We start from the raw sequence: 11379 nt of genomic DNA on the forward strand, positions 1-11379 counted from the left end.
GTTGCTGTACTCTGTCGTCTACTCTAAGCCATCCTAGGTAGTCAAAGTGGGCAGGGGTGAGGTGGGTTCTAGAAGTAAGGTCAAGTAGTAGTCTGACCCAGGGTTCGAAATTAACTGGGGCTTGGGGCAAAATGCCCTTGAAAATTTACCAAATCAAATGCCCTCGAAAATCAGTTAAGGGGGGCAAGAAAAGCCCCCGACAGTTTACTAATTATATATGCTCTACAGTGCGAGCATTTCCCTCGTATTTGCCCCTAATAATATGTGTGTGCGAACCGGAAAAATCATTTACTTGCAGTGTGCGAGACGAGTGAAGATTACAAAACAGCTCCGCTGTTAATAGTTCAGAAACTACAAGTCCCACATTACACAAGGCGCATAAACGTCCAATCACAGCAGAATTTACCCTAATCTGGACTGAAATTCCGTTTTTGGGTGGAACGTTTGTTGCAAGGAGGGAGGGAGGCGGGGACCGCTGCGTGTTACACACAACACAGAGAAATGTCCAAGCGTCTAGCTGCTTCGGTGCGTCGTTAACAATTCCCCACTAAGCCCTAAATTCAGAGCAGAGCAGTATCCTAATGACTTTTATGCTTCAGTCGATAAGGTGTTTTGCTAATTCTGTCAACATACCCTGTGGACTGGACCCGCAAAAACACGTGCGAATATCACTTCAAAAGCCATGTCAGGAACAAGGACCGTGCTTCCCAAAACACACCAACTCTCTAACGATGATCTCTGGTGATCACAATAGATACAGCTAGAGGGCGAGGCTAATCACTGACACTATTGGGATTTAAATAGCTATGTAACGTTACAGTACATAGGACTATAGATGTCATGTATGGGGTTCTCAACCTTTCTGCTGCCAAGGCAGGCACCCCTGTGTCCAATAAAATATTCCAGGGCACCCCTACATACGATAAAGACTTTTCCGGTCCTGTCTTTTTTGCTACAATGATGACAAAAGTGCTTGTTTTCAAAATAACGTTTATTTAACCCATTGAAACCGGGAAACACATGTGTGTATACAGTATGCAGGCTATATAATGCATTATTAGCAGGCGTTTCAGGTCTAAATGTATAAATAAATATAGCAATATATACCCAACACCCCCCCCCACCCACCTCCAATGTACAGTCCCGCCCCACCCCCACCTACCCAATCCAATGTACAGTTTCTACATCAAATGTATATACTTTTTCTTTCTGGACTCTTTTTGTATCACAAACAGTACTGTAATTGCAAATCTGGTATGTCATAAATGTATAGATGTAGCAGTACTGTCTATCTGTATGTCATGTATGTCATATATGTTACGATGAATTGAAAATGGGGGACCCTGATGTAAACAAGACGAAAGTCTTTCTCTGGTCTGCATCCCCTTAACAATTGTATGTATTGAGCTGTACTGTACTGTACCCATTCTGCAATCTGTTAATAAAGTTTTCAATCAATCAATAGTGTGAATTTTTTTTTTAATACAGAAAAGGATCACTAACGTGCTATCTGTTGCAGCTCCACTGTTTTCAAAAAAAAAAAAAAAAGTGTGACCATTTCTAAAAAAAATCAAAGGATCACCAAGTTACCATTTCTCAAAAAATATAAATAAATACAGAAAATAAGCACTTGTGGACATTTCTAGCTCAGTGCGAGGTCTGCTGCTGCTGGCTAATAATACGGTCAAGACGTGGGGAGATCGACGACAAGGCAACACGCATGTCATCCTCAAGGCTCAACTTGGCCCTATATTTTGTTTTCAGAGCTGTCATGGATGAAAAGCCAGCTTCACACAAATATGTGGTGCTGAATGGTATCAACACCTTAAGTGCTGCATGAATGAATGAATGAAAGAATGAATGAAAACTTTATTTAACAGATTGCAGAATGGGTACAATACAGTACGGCTCAATACACACAATTGTTAACACTTTGACGACCGGCTTGGACCCGTCTAATATGGTGCAGGGGACCGCGGAATGTAAACAAACGTGTTGGTTTTGTTTTAACTATGCTTTATAGTATTGCTATCTGTCCATTCTCATTGTCACTTGAGTGCATAAACCGTGCCTTCACAATGGCTTAAAGAAAATAAAAATCCATCGGGTGGTTGTCATTTTATAGCGTTGTGAATATAAGGTGTAACACACTTTTTGGCTGGGCTTTTTTCCCGGGTAGATAATAGGCTAAACGTTGGCGCAGTTATATCAAACGCCATTTCTGCTGTATATATACGAATGAAATAAAACAAACTGCGTAGCATCCGGACTATTACAGAGCATATATGGATGAAATGGGGGCGGCGGGGAACGCCGATTACTATGATTGATCTGACTGCAATACAGTGTGCGTTCAATATAGCATTTTCATTGACCAATCACGTTACGTTATAAAACAATGTCCAATCCAGCTGTAATTTGGGGTAATATTATCCTACCGTCAGGCCATGTGATCGCCGGCAGCATTTCCTCACCACTCATCGGATTCTGGTAGATCGATATGCACATTAGCTAATCATAAATCCCATTATGCCACGCTGAAAAAAACGCTCGCCAAACTAATCCAAGATGGAGGATGTTCGGCTGGGATGGCTGGGCTGGGATGCGTCGCTACAAATAGGCGCTTAGAGACCCCTCGCTTCCATTAGCTGATTTGGGTCACGTGATTTGGGTCCCACCCAAAGGCTGAGACCCCTCGCTTCCATTGGCTGATTTGGGTCACGTGATTTGGGTCCCACCCAATGGCTGAGGTCCTCCGGCCGCTCGCTTCCATTGGCTGATTTGAGTCACGTGATTTGGGCGACGCAGGTATACGGAAGTGGCTCTCAAGGTGACGATTAGACAACACTTTATGTTGTCAGTAGATGGGAGCATTGGTTTAAAATTAAAAGGTGAAAATGTTGAAAACTACAATAATGCATTTCCCAAGAGCGTTAGCTGGTAAAGACACAATGACATGATGCAAATATTTTACATTGCAAAATTTGCTGGAATGCTGCCATCAGATTAGGTTAAAGGGGCATTTCACCAAAACAACAGCGGCAATTTATTTTACAAATAATCTCACACACATCCAAAAACTCTAAACAGTTTTGCAAATATTAATTTAGTTTGACAGTTATTGAGAGTAATGAGTTTTAATATGGCAACCAGTAATGTCATCGGGGACACTGAATCCTTGTGTTGTGTTAATCACAGCTCAATTAAATGATAAGGTAGCAGTCCCTATAAAACAAGATATTGCTATTTCATCTACATCATGGTGCTGTGATTAACACAAGGATACAATGTCCCCGATGACATCACTGAGGGCCATATTCAAACTAATTTACTCTCAATAACTATCAAACTAAATGAATGTGTGCAAAACTGTTTCGAGTTTTTGGGATGTGCGTGAGATTATGTGCAAAATATATCAACATCGTTTTAGTTGTTTTTTCCCCTTTAATATGTACAAAGTCATTCAAATGTGACCGTATAAGACAAATTCCCCTCCTCAGTTTTCAATAGACTAAGTTTTCCGAAATGGTAAATGTCATTGTCAAGTGCTCATATTGGTATTCAGTATCATGAGTTCAGTATTTATCAGTACCCGTGAAAGTATTGACACCTGTCCCTGTTAAGCAAAACAAGAAATTGCATCAGACAAAATAACGTGTTGGACGTTGCAGATTTTAAACGTTTTATTTTGATCATGAGAAACATAATCAAGGAAAAGGAAAAAAAGATATCTTGAGAAACACAGATTGAAACATGACAGAGCTTCTGAAAGCTCTGAGTAAAGCAGATACTGCAAACCAGAACATGGGAGCAGTAGAAAACAAAATCACAGTGAATAAAGGAACAACTGAACAAGACAAAACAAGTGCTTCGTTAAGTCAAGTCAAGTCAAGTCAAGTAATTTATTTATATAGCACGTTTAAAAGCACAAGAGCCAACCAAAGTGCTGTACAATCAAAGCTTAAAATCAATGTCCTAATATAAAATACACAAATACAAAAATACAAAAAGGCACAGCAGGACAAGACAGTCCATTCAGAGAATAGGACAGTAGGACAACACACGGATAGGGGAACACAAAGTACAGTAGCACACAGGGGACAGAGGAGCATAAGAAGATATACAGGAGGGGGGGGGGCAGGATAAAATTACATGGGAGTGTGTGAGTTAGGGTGTGGGAGAATCAGGGTTTATTGAAGGCCAGGGAATAGAAGTGGGTTTTTAGACGGGCCTTAAATGTCTCCAGCGAGGGGGCAGATCGGATCTCCAGGGGAAGCTGGTTCCATAGCTTGGGGGCCACGGCCTTGAAGGAGCGATCGCCTCTCTTTTTGAGTCTGGTGCGGGGGGGGGACCAGCCGAGCCTGGTTGGAGGATCTTAGTGACCTGGGTGCTGCGTAGGGGGTGATGAGCTCGGTGATGTATAAGGGTGCTGCACCCGATAGTGCTTTAAAGGTGAGGAGGAGGATTTTAAAGTCTATTCTAAATGGGACTGGGAGCCAGTGTAGGGAGGCTAGGACTGGTGTGATGTGCTCTCTCTTTCTGGTACCGGTAAGGAACCTAGCTGCAGAGTGCTGGACCATTTTGAGGCGGGACATGGCTGCCTGACTGATGCTGGTGTAGAGGGCATTGCAGTAGTCAAGGCGTGAGGTGATGAATGCATTGACTACCGTTTCCAGGTCGACGGGTGAAAGGATTGGTTTTATTTTACTGATGTTGCAGAGTTGAAAGAAGCATGATTTGACTACGGCATTTACCTGCCGGTCGAATTTGAGCTCTGGGTCAAAGATTACACCCAGGCTCTTGACGTGGGGTTTGAGGTGGGTGGAGAGTTGTCCTAGGCTGTTGGAGAGTGTTTTGGTGGAAGAGGGGGGGCCAAACAAAATGATCTCCATTTTATTTTCATTTAGCTGTAAGAAGTTGAGGGCCATCCAGCTTTTTTGAGACAGTTTTTAAGAGAGTCTAGGTTAGCTGTGTCAGAGGGGTTGAGGGGAAGGTAGATTTGGGAGTCATCGGCATAAAAGTGATATGAAATGTTGTGTTTCTGGATGATTTCGGCCAGAGGGAGCATGTAGATGGAGAAGAGTATGGGGGCCAGGATGGAACCTTGGGGGACCCCATACGGTAGACTAGCTGTGGGGGAGGAGTGTCCACCCAAACTGACCGAAAAGGAGCGGCCGCTCAAGTAGGATGCGAACCAGTTTAGGGCAGACCCCCCAATACCTAGCCTGTGTTCGAGACGATCGACCAGGGTGGAGTGGTCGACCGTGTCGAACGCGGCAGAGAGGTCCAGGAGGAGGAGCATGGCACAGCTACCTGAGTCGATGGTGAGAAGCAGGTCATTGTAGATTTTGACTAGCGCTGTCTCAGTGCTGTGCCCTGCCCTGAAACCTGACTGAAATTCGTCTAGGAGGTTGTTGTGATGTAGGAAGGGGAGGAGCTGTGCCAGGACAGCCTTTTCTAAAATCTTAGATAGGAAGGGTAGTTTGGATATGGGCCTGTAATTATTGAAAAGAGCAGGGTCTAGGTTAGGTTTTTTTAGGAGGGGCTCAACCATGGCGTGCTTAAGGGAGGAGGGAACAGAGCCAGATTCCAGAGAGCTGTTTATGATAGACAAAATACTGGGGCCTACTATGTCCATGGAGTCTTTTAGAAGATGGGTAGGGAGGGCATCAAGGGGGGATGTGACGGTCCGCATGCCTGCCACCAGCTCTCTGAGAGTGGTTAGAGAGATGGGTTGGAAGTTGTTCAAAAGAGCTGGGCAGGAGGGGTGGGAGGGAGGGGGAAGTGGGCAGGAGGGCTGGGCAGGAGGGGGGGTCCGACAGGGGGGCTGGGCAGGCGGGGGGGCCGGGCAGGTGGGCTGGGTAGGAGGGGGGGTGGAGGAGGACGATGAGATGGCTAATCTAATGGTTTCCACCTTCCTAATGAAGAAGTTTAGGAATTCTTCACATTTGGAGGGGGAGGCATCGGGGCAGGGGGCGGGAGGAGGGGAGGTGAAAGAGTTAATGGTCGAAAAAAGGACTCTGGGATTGTGACAATTTTTGGCAATTATTTCTGAGAAGTGCCTTTCTCTCGCCACCTTAACTGCCTCTTGATACTGTTTGAGGTGATGTTTAAGGATCTCATAGTGGATCTGCAGTTTATTGTGTTTCCACCTGCGCTCGGCCTGTCTGCAATGTCTCCTTAAAGCTCTGGTGTTCTCATCAAGCCAGGGCTGAGATCTAGGTCTGGGCCTTTTGAGTTTAAGGGGGGGCGACAGAGTCGAGTATGGAGGAGCATGAAGAATTGAACATTGAGATAAGGATCTCAGTGCTGTGCTGGGCAGGAGAGGCCTCAATACTGCAGGTGTTAGGGGCAGCTATATAGGCATCACGGAACTTAATGGCAGTGGAGGGGTTAATGTGGCGAGAGGAACGCGCTGGGACAATAGCTTTGGAAATGGGGACAAAACACAGAGCATCAAAAGAGATCAGTGAATGGTCTGAAAGGACTGGGTCATCTATTTCCATGTTGTCGACGGAGAAACCTGCTGTTAAAACTAAATCTAAAATGTGGCCGAGTAGGTGAGTACATTCCTCTAGGGCAAAATATAGCCATACAACTACACATACATAAGCATCCACACAGAAGCCAAAGACCAGAGCACCTTGAAATGTCCCAAGAGGCAGAGAGGGTTAGCCTTAATCTGCTTTCTTGACGAAAATATGCGATCTCCTGATTAGGTGACGAGAGAAAGTCCTGAACTGTGTAAAAACATCTTCTATCTATGAATCACAGTAAACTATAGACACTGCCTCTTTAGTAAAGTATTTAAATACAGTAGTACAAGTACTTTCTTTCCTCCCCTGGGTTCTCTACTTTCTTTGTTACTGTACCTATTATAATGCATATTTGGTAGCATCAAGTTATTCAGTTTTCATATTAACAACTGTAATCATGGGTTTTATAGGTTTTCATTGCATTATCATTTCATATATATAACTTTGCTCATGAAATGATAATTACTGCAGATTTACTTTGACACCAATGTCCAGCAATGAAGTCAGGGTCTTTCTGAGACATAAAGGAAACTGGTAAGAAACCAGCCTTCAAACAAATCAGTAAATCAAATCAGTGAAATAACGAGAGAGAGAGAGAGAGAGAGAGAGAGAGAGAGAGAGAGAGAGAGAGAGAGAGAGAGAGAGAGAGAGAGTGTCAGAGAGAGGAGAACGAGAGAGATTTTTTAACAACTCTTTGTTCCCCCGTCCACTCCAGCTCTTGTGTTCGCCGGGGCCTCTTTTAGAGTGGGCTTTAAGGAGGGAGGAGGAGAGAGAGAGAGAGAGAGAGAGAGAGAGAGAGAGAGAGAGAGAGAGAGAGAGAGAGAGAGAGAGAGAGGGGGGAAATGACTAAATGAGAGTGTTTTATTGAGTATGTTTACCATTTTGCCTGTCTCTCTTTGTGCTTATGAGTTTTAGTGGGGTTTCCTTGACAAAGTAAGCTAATTAGAGGTAGTTGATGACGATAGAAAGTCCTGAACTAAGTACAAAAAAAACATCTTCTATCTATGAATCACAGTAAAATAGACACTGTCTCTTTAAAGCGACTCCTCCCCTGGACAGCTAGAACCAGGAAGCACCTCCCACCCCGTGACGCGTTCAGAGTTTACTCTACAACCAGGAAGCACCTCCCACCCAGAGCCATGCTCTCACCAAACACACGGTCAGAGTTCACTCTATAACCAGGAAGCACCTCCCACCCACACGATCACTCTTCCTGAGAAAACAAAACTTAGGAGTGTCGTTGTCTTTGTAGAATAAAATGGCGCAGCAAGGAGTTGATCTGGACCGCGACCAGTTCTGCTGTTCTATCTGTCTGGATCTACTGAAGAATCCGGTAGCTATTCCCTGTGGACACAGCTACTGTATGGGCTGTATTACAGACTGCTGGGATCACAGTGGATTACAGTGAGCTGTGGTGTTCCACAAGGAAGCATACTAGGACCGCTACTGTTCCTAATTTATGCAAATGACATGTCGTCAGCTTGTGACTGCAACTTGTTCCTGTTTGCGGACGACTCAGCCCTGCTGGTCTCTGACAAGAACAAGTTACAGGTTGAAAAAACCCTCAGCTCGGAACTAGGCAGAATCTGCATATGGCTCGCTGATAACAAACTATCATTACACATGGGCAAAACAGAGTCCATTCTCTTCGGTTCAAATAACAAACTCAGCAAGACCGACGGCTTCTCAGTTACAGTGGGTGACAATATTGTCACAAGGAAAGATGAAATTACCTACCTGGGTTCCATCCTAGAGGCTAATCTCTCCTGTGACAAAATGGCATCCAATGTAATAAAAAAAGTCAACCAACGAACTCGATTCTTGTACCGGATCTCCTCTCTGGTAAACAAGAATACCCTGAAGACTCTGGCAGGAGCACTCATTCAGGGGTACTACGACTATGCTTGCACCTCATGGTACCAAAGCACCTCAAAGGCGCTAAAAACAAAATTACAAACATCTCAAAACAAACTGGTCAGACTACTGCTTGACCTTACTCCTAGAACCCACCTCACCCCTGCCCACTTTGACAACCTAGGATGGCTTAGAGTAGATGACAGAGTACAGCAACTTGCAATGGGCCTGGTCTACAAGATACACTACACGACCAAGGTACCCATGTACATGGCAAAATACTTCCCAAAGGTCAGTGAATACCACGATCACAACACCAGAGGGAGCTCCACAAATCATGTTAAACCCAGATTCGGCTCAAATAAGGGACTAAACACGTTTCGCAATTATGCCACATCAATGTGGAACGCCCTACCCAAAGCTGTAAAGGAATGTGGATCACTACCCACTTTCAAAACCTCTCTCAAGAGACACCTACGGGAGACTGCAATTCAACACTGGCCCCTGTAAATATCCTAACCCAACCCCCTCCAATGTACAGTCATTTACCTAGTATGGTTTTGTCAATAGTCCAATGTACAATTTTGTTTGTTTGTACAGAGTCTCCCCCCCCCCTCAATGTACAGTTTTGCTTGTTTATACAGTGTGCCCCCCCCCCCCCCCCCAACCACCTCCAATGTAAATTACCCAGTATGGTTGTCAATATCCCAGTGTACCCAACCCCCCCCACCCAACCTCCTCCAATGTACAGTTTCTACGTCAAATGTATATACTCCCTTTTCTTGACTCCTTCTGTATCACAAACAGTACTGTATTTGCAAATCTGGTATGTCATAAATGTATAGATGTAGCAGTACTGACTATCTGTATGTCATGTATGTCATATATGTCCTGATGAATTGAAAATGGGGGACCCTGGTGTAAACAAGACGAAAGTCTTTCTCTGGTCTGCATCCCCTTAACAATTGTGTGTATTGAGCTGTACTGTATTGTACCCATTCTGCAATCTGTTAATAAAGTTTTCAATCAATCAATCAATCAATCACGGTGATCAGAAGGGGATCTACACATGTCCCCAGTGCAGGGAGACTTTTACTCCGAGGCCTTTTCTGAAGAAAAACAACATGCTGACTGAAGTGATAGAACACCTAATGAAGACAGGACTCCAAGCTGCTCCTCCTGATCACTGTTATGCTGGACCTGGAGACGTGGCCTGTGATGTCTGCCCTGGGAGAAAGCAGAAAGCCCTCAAGTCCTGCCTGGTATGTCTGGCTTCTTACTGTGAAACTCACCTCCAGCCTCACTATCAATCTGATACCTTTAAGAAACACAAGCTGGTCAAAGCCTCCACACGGCTTCAGGAGAACATCTGCTCTCGTCATGATGAAGCTATGAAGATTTTCTGTCGTACTGATCAGCAGTGCATCTGTTATTTGTGTTCCATGGATGAACATAAAGGCCATGATACAGTCTCAGCTGCAGCAGAAAGGACGGAGAGACAGAAAGAGCTTGGCATGAGTCAGCAGAAAATCCACCAGAGAGTCCAGGAGAGAGAGAAGCGACTCAAAGAGGCCCAACAGGCTGTTGATTCTCTCAATCGCTCTGCTGATAAAGCAGTGGAGGACGGTGAGAGAGTCTTTACTGAGCTGATACGCTCCTTGGAGACGAGGCGCTCTGAGCTGAAGAAGGTCATCAGAGCCCAACAGAGGACCACAGTGACTCAGGCTGAAGAACTGCAGAAGAGACTGGAGCAGGAGATAGCGGACCTGAGGAGGAGAACCACTGAGCTGGAGCAGCTCTCACACACAGAGGACCACATCCACTTTCTACAGAGTTACCCCCCCTTCTCCAGTCCCAGTGAGTCTACAGACTCACCCAGCATCAGTGTCCTTCCTCTCCTGTACTTTGCAGATGTGACTGAGGTCGTGTCTGAGCTGAGAGACAAACTAGAGGACGTTCTGAAAGAGCAGTGGCCCAGAATCTCAACAACAGTGAATACTGTTCATCTTTTACTGCCACCAGAGCCCAAGACCAGAGCTGACTTCTTACAATATTCCTCTCAGATCACACTGGACCCAAACACAACAAACGGATATCTGTCTTTGTCTGAGGGGAACAGAAAAGCAACACTGATGCGGCAAAAGCAGTCCTATCCTAATCACAGAGAAAGATTTATTGAATGGTGGCAGGTTCTGGGTAGAGAAGGTCTGACTGGACGCTGTTACTGGGAGGTGGAGTGGAGTGGAGCGGTTTCTGTAGCACCCTCCTACAAAGACATTAGTAGAACAGGCATTAAGGAGAACTGTGTATTTGGATGCAATTCCAAATCCTGGGCTTTAGGTGATTACACACTAAATAATTACACATTCAGACACAATAACGAGAGCATAACAGTACCAGGGCCCCAGTCCTCCAGAATAGGAGTGTACCTGGATCACAGGGCAGGTACTCTGTCCTTCTACAGTGTCTCTGACGCAATGACCCTCCTGCACAGAGTCAACACCACATTCACTCAGCCTCTCTATCCTGGACTTCGGCTTCTATATGACTCCTATTATTCATACTCTGTGGCTGAGTTTTGTGAGCTGAAGTAGAGATCAGTGACATTCACAGCTCCTCTACCCAGGGTTTGGGGTTTAAATTGATCTTGAAGATGCTGAGTTGTGAAAGATGAGGTAATTAGGACTCACATTCACTCAGTCACTCTGTCATTGTTCTGAGGGACACATACATACACACACACACACACACTCTATCATTGTTCTGAGGGACACACACATACACTATGTTTTTCTTTGTTTCTAGTTTCTTGCCTACCGGGGTAAAGTTTGTTTGATTAGATCTTTGCATATTCACATATTTGATTCCTATCTTCAATACTTCTGTCCCTTTGCATGCAGGGGAGTCAAAATCTTTATTTTCATACTCTGGGTAGGCTGGACAACAATATGCAACCATTGTGTATTAGTATTTTATCACCTTTGGTCAT

At 44.7% G+C, this 11379-nt stretch overlaps 1 protein-coding gene across 1 annotated transcript in view; it reads left to right on the plus strand.

Annotated features, from left to right (window-relative positions):
- LOC311236312 (uncharacterized protein) overlaps positions 1-10984 on the plus strand; it is a gene marked incomplete at both ends in the record, with an annotated part of 55436 nt that extends 44452 nt beyond the window's left edge. The window contains 2 exons of the mRNA XM_084338388.1: positions 7789-7938; positions 9446-10984. Coding sequence (XP_084194514.1) covers positions 7789-7938; positions 9446-10984 — 1689 coding nt within the window. The remainder of the gene's footprint in view (positions 1-7788; positions 7939-9445) is intronic.
- Between the last annotated feature and the right edge of the window lie 395 nt (positions 10985-11379).

This window comes from Notolepis coatsorum, assembly GCF_963971535.1.
Source record: "Notolepis coatsorum genome assembly, contig: SUPER_10_unloc_1, whole genome shotgun sequence".
Lineage (NCBI taxonomy): Eukaryota > Metazoa > Chordata > Actinopteri > Aulopiformes > Paralepididae > Notolepis > Notolepis coatsorum.